This window comes from Erinaceus europaeus, chromosome 14 (assembly GCF_950295315.1).
Source record: "Erinaceus europaeus chromosome 14, mEriEur2.1, whole genome shotgun sequence".
Classification (NCBI taxonomy): Eukaryota; Metazoa; Chordata; class Mammalia; order Eulipotyphla; family Erinaceidae; genus Erinaceus; species Erinaceus europaeus.
The window spans coordinates 99,989,441-100,004,582 of NC_080175.1; the positions used below are offsets into that span (position 1 = coordinate 99,989,441).

The 15,142-nt window shown below is 47.0% G+C and overlaps 1 protein-coding gene and 1 long non-coding RNA gene across 10 annotated transcripts in view; one reads left to right on the top strand and one right to left on the bottom strand.

Annotated features, from left to right (window-relative positions):
- Window positions 1-15,142, top strand: part of CMSS1 (cms1 ribosomal small subunit homolog) — a 239,726-nt gene that overhangs the window by 203,576 nt on the left and 21,008 nt on the right. For all 9 annotated transcript variants that reach the window (XM_060172176.1, XM_060172174.1, XM_060172177.1 and 6 more), the window contains one exon: window positions 14,454-14,522. In XM_060172176.1, the coding sequence (XP_060028159.1) occupies window positions 14,454-14,522 (69 nt within the window). The remainder of the gene's footprint in view (window positions 1-14,453; window positions 14,523-15,142) is intronic.
- LOC132532689 (uncharacterized) lies at window positions 10,953-11,964 on the bottom strand. Its single transcript, XR_009544595.1, has 2 exons — window positions 11,880-11,964; window positions 10,953-11,319 (listed from the first exon to the last, which is right to left on the bottom strand). It is a non-coding gene; the product is annotated as an uncharacterized LOC132532689 (long non-coding RNA).

Sequence of the window (15,142 nt, forward strand, 5' to 3'; positions counted from 1 at the left end):
AACATGCAGGTGGACAAAAAGTATTGTCTGGGAAGATGGTGTCAGAATTGAATATAGGCTAGAAAGCTGGATTAGGGCAGAGAGTAGCTCCCAAATATGAGGAAAGTATATGAATACTATTTTTTATATTTTTTAAATAGTGATTTATAAGCTTATAAGGTAATAGTATGCCTTAACACTGCTCCCACCTCCAAAGGTCTGTGTCCCTTCCCCCACCCCCCTATAGTGAAGCTGAAAGTCTACCCTCCACCCAAAGTTTTTACTGTGGTGCGATACTCCAAACTCAGTCAAATTTTACTTTACTTTTCCCTGTCTGTTTTCCTTTCTCAATTTCTGTGGATGAGTGGGATCATCCCATACTTGTCTTTGTCTTTCTGACTTAGCTCACTTAACATAATTCCTTCCAGCTCCATCCAAGATGAGTCAAAGAAGGTGGGTTCATTATTCTTTTTTTTTTATTTTTTTTAATATTTTTATTTTATTTTTTCCCTTTTGTTGCCCTTGTTGTTTTATTGTTGTAGTTATTATTGTTGTTGTTGTCGTTGTTGGATAGGACAGAGAGAAATGGAGAGAGGAGGGGAAGACAGAGAGGAGGAGAGAAAGATAGACACCTGCAGACCTGCTTCACCGCCTGTGAAGCGACTCCCCTGCAGGTGGGGAGCCGGGGTTCGAACCGGGATCCTTATGCTGGGTCCTTGTGCTTTGCGCCACCTGCGCTTAACCCGCTGCGCTACAGCCCAACTCCCTTTAATTATTTTTTTATTTATAAAAAGGAAACATTGACAAAACCATAGGATAAGAGAGGTACGACTTTGCACAATTCCCACCACCAGAACTCCGTATCCCATCCCCTCCCCTGATAGCTTTCCTATTCTTTATCCCTCTGGGAGCATGGACCCAGGGTCATTGTGGGATGCAGAAGGTGGGAGGTCTGGCTGCTGTCATTGCTTCCCCGCTGAACATGGGCGTTGGCAGGTTGATCCAGACTGCCATTAAGTATGTATATACTCAATATTATATATAAATACTATTAACCCCATTGATCTGACCTAGGACCCATGTCTATTCACATTCAGCACAGGAGCCTGTGTGGCCTCCGAGTCCCTGTCAGTCTGAGCTCACAGTCCATGGGCACAGCTGGAACCTTCTAGGCTGCTCTCACGTCAGGACCCGTCTTCCTCAGAGGGCAGAGGGAGTGGAGGAGAGTCTTCCTCCCTTCAGGGAGTGGAGAGTCCCTGCCACTGCTGCTGTAGACATGGTCTGGTTTCTAGCCCAACATTATGGCCTGTGGCATAAATTCTTACTGGGTTTGCTGTCTTTGCATTCCACCTGGCCCTTTGCTAAGCCTTGCTACTTAAGCTGATGCCCTTTTGCTGCCTTTTGAATTTGCTTACTAGCAATGAGTAGTTTTTTTTTTTAATTTCTTTATTGGGGGGGTTAACGTTTTATAGGCGACAGTAAATACAATAGTTTGTACATGCATGACATTTCTCAGTTTTACACATAAGAATACAGCTAGGTCCTCTGTCATCCTGTTCCAGGACCTGCATTCTCTCCCCCCAGACTCACCCCACAGTCTTTGACTTTGGTGCAACACACCCGCTCCAGTCCAGGTTCTGCTCAGTGTTGTCTCTTCTGATCTTGGTTTTCAACTTCTGCCTGAGAGTGAGATCCTCCCATATTCACCCTTCTGTTTCTGGCTTATTTCACTCAACATGGTTTCTTCAAGCTCCATCCAAGATGGGCTGAAAACGGTGAAAGTCACCATTTTTAATAGCTGAGTAGTATTCCACTGTGTCTATAGACCACAGCTTGCTCAGCCACTAGCGGTGAGTAATTTCAAACCAGTAATTAATCGATTTGCCACCTTTTCGCTGAAACCTGGTTGTTGTCTGTGATTCTGAGTCCAGCATCTCTTCTTCAGAATAATTTCGGTGACCCCTGATCTCACTCCACTAGAGGATGATGCTGTCCAGAGTGTATAACCAGCTTTAGGATAATTGGAGGGCAGGATAGCACAGTGGTTATCTACGCCCTTCCAGACCTTGGGCAAGTTATCTGTGCCTCAGCACCCTTACTGGGAAAACAGTGAGAACAATCACATTTGGTCACAGAACTGTGGTGGAAATGAAACGGGTCGATATTTGTTTAGTGTTTGTTTGTTTGTTTGTTTTGCCTCCAGGGTCACTGCCGGGGCTCGGTGCCTGCACCGTGAATCCACCGCTCCTGGAGGCCATTTTCCCCCTTACGTTGCCCTTGTTGTTGTAGCCTTGTTGTGGTTATTGTTGTTGTTGTTGATGTCATTCGTTGTTGGACAGGACAGAGAGAAATGGAGAGAGGAGGGGAAGGCAGAGAGGGGGAGAGAAAGACAGACACCTGCAGACCTGCTTCACCGCCTGGGAAGCGACTCCCCTGCAGGTGGGGACCCGGGGGCTCGAACCGGGATCCTCACGCCGGTCCTTGGCTTTGCGCCACGTGCGCTTAACCCACTGCGCCCCCGCCCGGCCCCCTGTTTAGTGGTTTGAGTAGTAGTTAGCAGAGTAAATACTGGAGTGTCAGCTATTTGAGTGAAATGCACTTCAAGTCTCCTTTCATTTATTGTCATTTTTTTCTTTGTGAAAAAGGGAGTGAGGAAGGAAGGGGAGAATGTGAGAAGGGGATGGGAAAAGATAAGCGCAGTTAATCCCCTTGGGGTCTGTCTGCAGAGTCTTCACCTGGCTTGCTCCCAGAGCCCTCAGGCCCCACGCCTCGCTTTCTGTTCAGGCCACCAGCTGCAGTTGCCTCTTCGCCCGCTCACGCCCCGGGCTGCATTGGCGGCCGTGCCTCCTTTGCCTCCTTCCTCTCAGCCATGGCCCTGCACAGCTGGCTCTGAGCCCCACTGGCTTGCTTGTCCCTTGCGTCCGTCCCCCCCTTTCCTTCCTGTCTCCGCTCGCTCGCTCGTCGGCACCAGAAGTCCACGTCGGCGGTGCCCACCCACGTCTGCAACTCCACCGTCCGCGACTGGGACGGTCAGGCACGGCGCTCAGTGCCCACCTCCGTGCGGCCGCCCGTCTCGTTCTAGACGCGGCAGGCAGGGGCTGGGGCAGCGAGTGGAGAAGCGAGAGACATGCTTCACCCTCCGAGCTCTGTCCCCCCTCGAGTGGCCTGGTCCCAGCGGCACTGAAGACCGACTCCGAGGCAAGTCCCCGTGACCCAGCTGCCCCTTGGCAAGTGCGGCCCTTCAGTCAGTTAGTGGCTCCACTCTGACTCGCAAGGTCGCAGGATAACGGGGCCTCCACCCCGTCCCCACCCCCAGCTCTGCGTCCCCATCCCTCCGCTGGAAGCCGCAGCAGCTCCCCCAAGGCTCCAGATACGAGTCGCCATTATTTCTACAACTGTCTCTCTCTATTTGTATGTTGGCCTTTTTTTTTTTCTTGCTCCCCTCTTCTCTTCCTTTCCGAGTCACACCTACACCTATCACGACATCCCAGCACCCCTCCCTCTTCCTCTCCCTCTCCGGGTCCTGATGGAGTTGGAGTTCAGAGCCCTCTGGTCATCTTCTCCTAACAATTCTCCCCCTCTGGGAGGATGGCCCAAAATTCGTTTTTTGTTTTTTTTTTCTCATATATCAGCGCCATTCCCGCCACCAAAGGTCCGTGTCCCCGTCCCCACTCCCCGCTAGTGAAGCTGAAATTCTTTATGGGACACAGACGGTGGGGGCCCTGCTTTCTGCCATTGCTTCTCCACTGGACGTGGGCGCTGAGCCCTTCATCTCACGAGGAAGCTGTTGGGAGGTGTGTCCTCTCTCACATCCTTGGCGCTGAGGACGCTGCCGCCATGACCGCCCGCCCACCCGTCCTCTCTCAGCGGGTAAAGCAGGTTCCCGGAGTCCTTTGTGTCTCCCTGCCCACGCGCCATGGCTGTTTCCGTCAAAGGAAAAAGAAAGTCGAGTATGTCACTGCTTGTTTGTTTGTTTGTTTCTAGCTGCTGTCCTTCTTTCCTTTTCCTTCCCTTTTTCTCTCTGCCACGTTACTGGTGAGCATCACAGGGCCTCAGTAGACAGCACACATCCTGCACTCAGCTAACTCTGTCCCCCCTTTTCCTCGCCGCGGAGCTCACAAGGAAACCCCCTGGGCCCCTGCACAGCCGCACAGTTCCTGCTCTGCCCGCCAGACTGTCCCCGAGGAGCTGACGCCCTGCATCTTCACCCTGCGGAGGGTGCTGGGTGTTGCCCAGAACTCGTGTTCACTCGTGAAATGGAGAAATGAGGGCTGTGCCCATCTTCTGACTCTGCCCACCTCCGCTCTTTCCCATTATCTTTTTAAAGAATGTTTCATTTATGAGTGGGAGGGATAGGAGGAGAAAGAACCAGACATCCCTCTGGTACACGTGCTGCCAAGGATCGAACTCAGGACCTCATGCTTGAGAGTCCACTGCTTCATCCACTGTGCCATACCCAGACCACAATTTTTTACTGCCTTTATTTATTTATTTATTGGGTAGAGACAGTCAGACATCGAGAGGGGGAAAAGGGATATAGAGAAACAGACACCTGCAGCCCTGCCTCACCGCCTGTGAAGCTCCCCCCCCTGCAGGTGGTGGCCAGGGGCTCGAACCCAGGTCCTCGTGCACTGGCATTGTGCGCTCAACCAGGTGCATCACCGCCCAGCCCTCCACCTCAGTTCTGTGGCCCAGTTGGTAAACCATCTTCCTGCAGCCCTGTTTTGGCCCTGGCTCCTCACTGTGCCTCCTCCAGCCCCCTCTTGAGAGACGTGAGAGAAGGTCTTCTCTACCTTCAGTGAGAGAAGGTCTCTCTCCTCCTCACTCCTCAGAACGGCCCTCTCGCCCCTCTGAGGGTCCCGTCCTGTCTTCCCACTGCTGTTCTCGCAGACCTCATTTCACCACGCAAAGGGTCACCGACTGGCCAGACTGGGCTGTCCTTTCTGAAACCCTCCGTCGTTGTCCCGCACAGTCAGGCTGGTTGGTAAGAGCCCCAGGGGTCGGGGCTGCCTCTGTGCTTCCTCGGCCACCCAGCATCCTGATTCAAACTCCCCTGCACGTGCTTCGTCATAGGAACTGATTTCAGGTCAGAGGGGGGAGGAGGTCACTTTATGTTGTAATTATATTTTGAATTTTTTTTTCTAAATTTGCTTAATTTCTTTGCTGTTCCCTAAGGATCTGTTTTCTTTGGGTTTTTGCTCGTTTGTTTTTTATTGTTGTTGCTGTTGTTTTGGTTTTGTTTGAATTTTACCAGAGCACTGATCAGCTCCGGCTTATGGCAGTGCCAGGGACCGAACCTGGGACCTTCGGTGCCTCAGTCTTGACAGTCTTCTTACAGAACCATTCCGCTGTGTCCCCAGCCCGAGGGTTTGCTTTCTCAGTGTTTGGAGAGGACTCACCCGGCACACGCCCCAGCCTTCCTCTACATGTAGACTTAGCAGCGCCACAGACAGCGAGCATCTGCCAGCAGGTAGCCTCTCCCCGCCGCCGCATCTTACCTGGCGCTTCATCGCTGGTTCCACGCAGCGCATCTGTCGACTGTCAAATAGTAGATTTATAGGTTCACAGAGTTTTTCCTCGTGTAACTACATGATCTCCAGCAACCACTTCACATCTAAATAATCATCCTTGACCTGCCCAATAACGTGTGTAGAGGCTTGCCAATAGTTCTCTCTTTTCCAGAAACCGCTTCCAAAATAAATGATGAGTTCCCCTACTGCTGGAGATTGTGTCACCCTCTCCCCTCCCCAACATCCGTGTTTCCCAGCCAGACCTGGTGACTCTGATTCTGCTTCCCAGAATGTAGCCCCTTGTGAGGGATTTCATGCCTTTTCAGGACGCCTCCATGGTGTGAGGAGCCTTCAGAGGCTCCATGACCCCTCGGACACCACACTCAGCCTTTTATTTCTTAAGATAACATTGTGTTTATCTTCTTGGATCATAAAACAGTCTTCAGCAAGAATTTATTCCTTCCCCTCCAATTTTTCTTTCTCCAGTGCTGTATCTTGTTATAGTTTATCTGAGCATTGACTATTCTCTGAACACCGTGTTCAGACATGCTGCTCACCCATCACATGTCAAAGCAGCTTGCAGAACCAGCCCACTCCCTCCACACATGCATGTCACTAACAGACGTCATTCTGTAAAGACATTTTTTTTCTTCTGAGTTAAGATCAACACAGAACAGTTCTATAACAGAGTCCCTACAGGAGAAAGGAAAGAGAGAAGGGACATCGCCACCATCGCCTCAGTCACCATCCTGATGGCCTCTCCCCACAAAAATCAGTTTTGCACAGTCCAGAATTTCATGTGCATGACAGCGTCAAGCATATGCTCTCTTAGTGTTCTTCCTTCACAAAAACCAACACAGATCCGGGGAGTGGACCCCGGGGTGTGTGTGTGTGTCTGGCAGCACTGAGTGGCTCCCCTAGTCCTGTTCTCTGTCTGTAGCCTTTCGGGGATGGAGCAAGGAAAGACAAGAAGGAAAGAGAAAAACAGGAACACTAAAGCGTCACCTCGCCGCCTGTCGCCGCCCCGGTGTGCAGCCTCCTGTGTAAAGGCAGGTGCTTCTTTTGCACTGTCCCTCCCTTTTATTTTTAACGTGGTGGGTATGTTGGTCTACAAGGGCTGCCTGATAAAATGCCAGAGAGCGGCTCCAAAGACACAAATTTCACCCGCTTCTGGAAGCTCAGCGTACCCAGAGGCGTAGTTGGCGTGTGCCTTGGTTTTCAGACAGTCACCTTCCTGCTGTGTCCTCTCATGCTCTCTCTTCTGTCTGTAGATCCTGGGTGTCTCTTTCTCCACTTACCTGGACACCAGTTCTAGGACAGTAGGACTCCATCCTTGTTCAGGAACTCAACTTCCTCTTGGGACACTCTTTTTTCACATATCAATACCCTGAGGGTGAGGGGTTGAGCACGTGAGTGGCAGAGCCCCAGTTCAGTCCATTGTAGGAGGCAGTATTTAGCTGCATGACTGCATGATTGTACCAGTTTAGTAATTCCACCATCTGGCTATGAGCATTGTCAGTATTTGGAATTTTATTTTAACTCCAATTTATGCTTAAAATTATTTTAATTTTAGATATTTTGAAGTATATGTGTATTGAAGAATTTGTGGTCAGGCCCAAGAGGAGTCAATAAGTCAATTCCAAATTGTTTTCATTTTTTCAATAAACATGATCTTTTTTGTTACAAAATAGCAAATTAAGTGTTTTTTATTTTTACTATTGTAGTAGTCAGGTGCTAGTTGATTTTTGGTCTGTGTGTGTACGTGGGTTTTTTGTTTGGTTGCTTGGTTTGGTTTCTTGTTTGTTTAGATAGAGGCAGAAAGGCAAAGAGAGAGAAAGTGAAAGAGATCACATCACCAAAGTGTCCTTCAGTTCAGAGGGCTGGGCGCAAACCTGGGCTGTGTGCATGGCAAACCAACCCACTGCCCAAGAGAACTCTTTCCCTAGCCCCATTATTTTTTAAATTATTGTTGTTGTTTTTTTAATTTTATAGAGAAAGAAGGATGGCAGACAGGAGAGACAGAGAGACACCTGCAGCACTGCTTCACTGCTCATGAAGCTTCCCCACTGCAGGTGAGGACCAAGGGCTTGGGCTAAGGTCTTTGAGTCTGGTCACATGTGCTGTACCTGGTATACCATCACCTACCTGGCCCCTAGCTAATACTTTCGGGGTGGGGGGGACACCTTTTTTTTTTTTTCTGTTTACCTTAGGTCTTCAGAAACAACTCTCCATGGTTGTCTACTTTTTCCTTCTTTGTTTCCTAATAGAATACGCTCGGGCCCCTTGACATCTCCCTTTGTGACATGATCTGTTCTGAGGGGACATGAGGACACAGTTTTCTCCCTATTATCCCCGTGCCCTCTCCAACTACCACTTTCCTTGCCAACACAATATCTCCTTTTGCTAAGTGATGTCACAACATCATTGTGGCTGTGCAAATTTTGTTCAAGGATGAGAAGAAGAGGAACTGCAATTAATCCTCCTTTCTTATGTAATTTCTTATTTTCGTTGATGATTTCTCATTTCTTTATTTGCCTGGCTTGCTGTGTTCTTATTTTTAATTGCTTCCATGTCCTCCGAATGTCTCTTCCACACACTCAGGAGTAATGTTTTCCATATGTTCAAATGACTGTTTTTCCTGCAAAGCTTTATCCCCCACCCCACTCTGAATTGCTTACTCTTCAGGCCTGCTTTACAACCAAGACTTATCTCTACTGCCTCTTCCACACGTAGCTGCATTCATCTCCTTATCTGCTGTGTCCCTGTCTTCTTTCTTGGCTTAGTCCTTTTACTTTGTTGGGATACAACCTTCAGTATCTGTGGTGAGGGATTAAAATTGTTAGGCCTTAAATGCATGAAAGTATGTTTCATTCGCCACTTTACTGACAGTTCAGCTGGATATAAAAGTCTAGTTTACAAATGAATTTTTCTCACCATTTTGAAGGCACTGTTGCATTGATTTCAATGCCATTTTCCCCTGTCCCTTTCTGTTTTGATATTACTGATTTTCTTTCTTTTTAATTTTTTTTAAAAATTTGTTTAGAACCTTTGTCCTTAATATTCTGAAATTTAGCAGTCATGCTGTTTGGTACGGAATAGATTTTGTAGTCATTGAATTGTCTACCTACCGGGCTTTTCAATTTCAAGTTTTATATTCTAGAACACACTTCTCATTTTTATCACCCCTATTCGCTACTTGATACTATCCTTTTGTGTATAGTATCTTTTACTGGAGTATTGGTCCTTTAGGTTGCTATCTCAAGTTTTCTAGCATTGTTATCAGTTTCCATCTTTCTCTGAGATGTTTCTTCTACTTTAAATCTCCCTCATGCATTTTTATTCCAACTTTCTTACTTGTTCTGATGTTTGCTCGTTTTTCCTCTTCATTGTAAACTTATTCTTATCTCAAAACGGCAAACAATGTGGATTACAAATATTTGGAAGTGTTTTTCTTTTTGTGGCTTATTTGCTACCATATTGGAGACTGTCTTTATCTGATGAACCTTCACTGAGTATTCACATTAAAGAGCAATACAGTCAGGGTGAGAGAGTCAGCATAATGGTAATACAAAAAGAGTTTCATGCCTGAGACTCCAAAGTCCCAGGTTGAATCCCCAGGAACACCATCAACCAGAGCTGAGCAGTGCTCTGGTAAAATAAATAAATAAGTACATACAGACATACAAATAAAAAATAAATATGTTGATAAAATAAAATACCAGTACAGTGAAATGTCCATGGAACACATTATGCCGTGCATAATGTGATTAGTGGACTCCGTGGTGGGTGATAATGTAACAAGCTGCAATGTCACTGCAGTGCCTGTGTCACCTGACACACTGTGTCGCTTCTCTCACGTTTCCCTTTCCAGAGCGGAAGTCAGGATTCTCCTGCTTGTTTCATAGGCCTGGCGGGGAGGCAGCCTGAGACAGGGAAGGAAAAGGCAGTGAGCCTCGCTTCTGCCCAAGCTCCCTGTACCGGCATCCACGGCCCACTCCCTCCCTCCAGGAATAAGCCTGTCTGCTGGCAGGAGGAGCAGGATTAAGATGCTTGTGTCGTCCAGCTGCCCGAGCAGCAGACACCATCCTGATGCAACAGGATGAGGAAAGCTCGTCATTCTTTGCATAAACCTCCAGCTAATTCTGTTTTATGACTTTTACTTTCTTTTTAAAAATACATTTTTTAATTTTTATATTTATTTATTTTTAAATATTTTTATATTTATTTATTTCCTTTTGTTGCCCTTGTTGTTTTATTGTTGTAGTTATTATTGTTGTTATTGATGTCATTGTTGTTGTCGTTAGATAGGACAGAGAGAAATGGAGAGAGATGGGGAAGACAGAGAGGGGGAGAGAAAGACAGACACCTGCAGACCTGCTTCACCGCCTGTGAAGAGACTCCCCTGCAGGTGGGGGGCCGGGGGCTCGAACCAGGATCCTTATGCCGGTTTGTGCTTTGTGCCACGTGCGCTTAGCTCACGGCGCTACTGCCCAACTCCCTATATTTATTCATTTTCCCTTTTTGTTGCCCTTGTTTTTTTTTCTTTTATTGTTGTTGTTATTGATGTCTTTGTTGTTGGATAGGACAGAGAGAAATGGAGAGAGGAGGGGAAGACAGAGGGGGGGGAGAGAAAGACAGACACCTGCAGACCTGCTTCACCGCCTGTGAAGGGACTCCCCTGCAGGTGGGGAGCCGGGGGACTCGAACCAGGATCCTTACGCTGGTCCTTGCGCTTGGCACCACATGTGCTTAACCCACTGCGTTACCGCCGACTCCCCTAAAAATATTTTAAATGAATAAAATGTTATTCATTTATTTGGATAGGGACAGACAGAAATCTGTAGGGAGTGTGGAAGATAGAGCAGAGAAGAAAAACAAGCGAGACACCTGCAGCACTCTTGTGCATTTGTGAAGTGTCTTTTTATTATTATTATTATTATTATTATTATTATTATTTTATCATATTTATTTTTTATTTGTATGTCTGTATGTACTTATTTATTTATTTTACCAGAGCACTGCTCAGCTCTGGTTGATGGTGTTCCTGGGGATTGAACCTGGGACTTTGGAGTCTCAGGCATGAAACTCTTTTCGTATTACCATTATGCTGACTCTCTCACCCTGACTGTATTGCTCTTTAATGTGAATACTCAGCGAAGGTTCATCAGATAAAGCCTGCCCATGCCCTCTACTTCCTGTCAGAGCTTGTGCCTCTGAGGACTGAGCCTTCTCAGAGTCCATCAGACTCCCATCCACTGCTCTGGAAACCTAGGTGCTCACTTCCCATGTTAGGTCACTCCCATCACTTTCAGCCACTGTGCGTTTTCCAAAATGACTGAAAATTTTCATTATTATTCTCCTCTCTTCTGAAGACACACCTTTCTATTTTCTTTCTTTCTTTCTTTCTTTCTTTTAAAATCAAGCAGTATGTTAACATTGGTTTGTCATGTTTGACCCGAGGGATCATTCAGAAAGGATTTAATTTTGGGCACTTAAAGGAATTGAGAACATGCCCAATCGCTTGACTTCAGAACTTTTTCTCTCAGTATCTTGGAAGAAATGTCATCCTTGTAAATATTTGAACAATATGCTTAGGCTTCAGATTTTTAAATCACCAGTTTTCATCTGAAGAAATGGTTTTGCTTATCATTTGTCTGTCAAAGGTATGTGTTTTTGTAGTAGTGTTACAGTTGGTCAGTTGGCCTGGTCTGAAACTTCCACGTCATTTTTTTTTTCAGATCATTTTATTGGGGAGGACCGGTGCTGATGCTCCAGGTTGAGCACTCATGTTACGATGTGCAAAGACCCAGGTTCAAGTCCCAGTCCCCACCTGTAGAGGGAAAGCTTTGTGAGTGGTGAAGCAGGACTGCAGGTGTCTCTCTGTCTCTCTCCATCTCTGTCTCCTCCCCCCCTTAAATTCTGGCTGTCTCAATTCAATAAATAATTAAACATAGTTTTAAAATTTTAAATCATTTTATTGGAGGGATAATGTCTTACAATACAGCTGTTGAAGTTGGGGGGTAGATAGCATAATGGTTAAGCAAAGAGACTGTCATTCCTTAGACTCCAAAGTCTCAGGTTCAGCCCCCGCTATACGCAAGTGCTGTGCTGAGCAGTGTCGGCTCCTGGGCACAGTTAATAAACCCCCAACTTGATTTCCTTTCCACCACCGTGCACCAGGACACAACCAACACTCTGTGCTCCCTCCCAGGCCTATCTTCCCACAGTCCTTTGCTTTGGTTCAGTCCACCCCCCCTACCCCCACCCCAGGCCAAGTCTCACCTCCCTTCCACATCTCCACACCCAGCCAGGCTGAGAAAGCAGACGTCCGCATTCGTCAGGGCAGCTGAGTTTAAAGTTGTCGATGCATTTTTCATAAAGCCACCTCACCTCTGTAGCAGTTGACCCCGGAAACTCCGCGTCCTTGTTACTTGTTGGTGAGAGAGAGAATCAGAGCGCCACTCTGTAGAGCTGGACTTAGGCCGTCCGCACACCAGTTCCGCGCTCTCCCACCGACTCAGCTTCTCAGTCAGCGCCCTATCCCTGCCAGTTCTGACCGCTCTTCCCAGCAAACAAGTGCCATACTGTATTTCCTCTAAAACAGCTACGGATTTGAACCCGAAATCCAAACAGATGTAGTATCTCGATCAAAGCAGGCCGTCAAGTCTGTTTGCACTTTCCTATGCATGATTCAAAGTTAGGTTTTTATTGTACTTCCAGGATGGATGGTCGGTATCCTCATAAGCGAGCTCATTTCCAAACTGCATTTGTGTTGTCTTCGAGGCACTCAGCTCCACAAACCGAATGTGCCCAGCTTGTCACATGCCCGCCCATGCTAAAGGAGAAGGTGGGACAGGCAGGCTGCTCTGTCTGCTCCCCAGCCTTGATCCTGGTGACAGGACGCTGCAGCTTGCCTGCAGGGCCCCGCCGACTGTGCCCAGGCCCTGGCCTGGGAGCATGACTTGACTGTGGCTCTGGTCTATGATCGGACTCTTATGACCAGCTGGCAGCTTTTGTGACATGTCAGTGGCCTTGGCAGAGTTTCTAATTGTCATGTACCAGCATCACGTTGGCATCTGTCTGCATGCACGCGACAGCTCAGCTTTCTGAATAGGAGACGGCATAATATCCTTTTCTTTAGCTCTGATGCAATCCCTGGCTGCGGGCTTAAGTGCTTTCTTGTTTTTAACCGAGAAGAAGCTAGTGTTCAAGGTCGTAGAATTACTTAATCCTGAGCCTTCTGAATCTATGTCTACTAACTGAAACAAGTCTAGAAATGATTGGTCCTAGCCCCATGTCTTGAAGAAATTATGTGGTGTTCTGTCTTTCTCTGGCCATAGGCCATAGGCATACTCAGTCTGCAGGCTGTCTGCAAGTTTCAACAGAAAGCTTCATCTGTCGTCATTCTAAGCCAAGCCCGTGGAGACAAGACTGCTTCACTTAGTAGTTAAACAGCTGAAGTGGAGTCCGCTCCAATTAGAATGGAAACGTAACCAAGGAAAAAACTCAAAATAAGCTTTCATGTCCATTTTAGATCTTACTTGGCAACTTGTTTGAAAACGTTGCACGAAAGATCCAACACAGGAAACATTTTATGTTCCTGCTTATGGTGAATAAATACAGAATCTGAGGCATTCTGTTCTGTAAATCAAGGTCTTGGTCCAAATTTCCTGTTTTTCTACATTAAAATCAAGCCTGAGTGTAGAAATGGCACCAGTTTGTAAGGCGACTTGGAGGTCAAGGCCGCAGGCCTGCGTGACCTGTGACGCCGTGAATCTCAGGCTCTTGAGGTCGTCAGAAGCCTCGCCGTGTAGTCTCCACAGACAGGCGTTTGGTGCGGCTGATTTTATAAAGCTGCGAGGAAGTTCGTTTTACTTCGGATTGTCTGTATTGTTTGAGAGGAGAAAAGTCATAGATAATAGGAAGTAACAAGCCGGTGGCCCAGAAACACAGGCCCACACATTGTAGCGCGTGGAAAATGTCTGTCATGCTACTCAGAGTTTCTCTTACTGCATCCTAGTTTTACCTTCACATCTTTCTCTGTTTTTATTTCTGCTATTTGATCGGCTTGAGAGAAATTAAGAAGGGAGGCAGAGACGGCGAAAGACAGACACTCGCAGCGCTGCTTCGCTACTCATGAGCCTGCTCCTCGCAGGTAGGGGTGGGAGCTTGAACCTGGGTCCTTGAGCAAAGTGATGTGTGTGTTCAACCAAGTGCATTACCCCCAGGCTCCCACATCTTGATTTTAATCACTTTTTTTTTTGCCTCCAGGGTTATTGCTGGGGTTCGGTGCCTGTACCATGAATCCACTGCTCCTGGAGGCCATTTTTTCCTTTTGTTCCCCTTGTTGTGGTTATTATTATTGTTGTTGTTACTGTTGCTGTATAGGACAGAGAAAAATTGACAGAGAGGGGGAGAGAAAGACACCTGCAGAACTGCTTCACCGCCCATGAAGCAACCCCCCCCCCCCGAAAGTGGGGAGCCAGGGGCTTGAACTGGGATCTTTACACCGGTCCTTGCACTTTACACCATGTACGCTTAACCCACTACACTACCACCCGACCCCCTTTAATCGCTTTTTTAAAGGTTTATTTACTGTTATGTGAAAAAGACCAGAACGTCACTCAGCTCTAGTATATCAGGGGCTAGGACTGAACCTGCAGCTTCTAACATGTATCACTGCCAGTTTTTACAAATCTGTTGACTGTCTCCAAGCTTGAATGTGCATATCCTGTGCCAACAGTCTAAACACACGGAAATCTCCTCACTCGCGCATTTGAACTTTTCTCAAAGATGTTTCAGTCTTGAGTCGCTTTGTAACTTTCTCAAGCTGCACGGCGAGTCTCACTGCATCTCACTGTCCATAAGTTACAGGGAGGAGCATGAGTATGGGAGAAGTCACTTTGGGGCTAGCTGGGAACTGTCGTGCTGGTGTTGAAGGTGTCATCTTGTCTGTCTTTCTAGCCTAAAGAATGTTTCTTGAGACAACCAAAGAAAACCAAGACGGAGAAGGCCAAGACCAAGAAGAGGAAGGTAAGGCTCACAGTCTCTTACAATCCTGGGGCCCACGTGGCTTCCCTCACGTGTCTGCATAACGTCACGTCCTCTGCTGCGTTTGTTAGAATCCCTGTTGAGACATGCAGAAGCTTAAGGTTCTAAAGTCACCAGTGCTAAAAGTCTCGGGTGAGGCAGGAAGGAAACTCTTCTGAGTGGCGTCTGCCCCATGGAATGCCACCCCCCTCATTGCCCACTGTCTCTTTTCACTGAGCTAGAATTCAGGCAAGGGGTTAATTTCGGACATGGCCCAGAGCTATCCTGCCCACTGATGCTTCTGACTCTGTCCAAGAAAAGAAGTTGTACCTTCTTCTTCTCTTACGACCATTTCAGTTTTTAAAACCTTCAGAGTGTATTAATAAGAACAAAACAATAAGTAGGTGAAAGAGGTCTTAAGACTTTCTGACTCTTAACTTGAAATCGTAATTTAAAACAAAAGTCTTCTCCTTGCATCTTTTTTTTCTTTTTTTAGTCTCTTTATTGGGGGATTAGTGGTTTAAAGTTGACAGTAAAATACAGTAGTTTGCACATGTGTAGCATTGCCCAGTTTTCCATGTAACAGTTCAGCCCTCACTGGGTCCCCCTCTGCCATCACAATC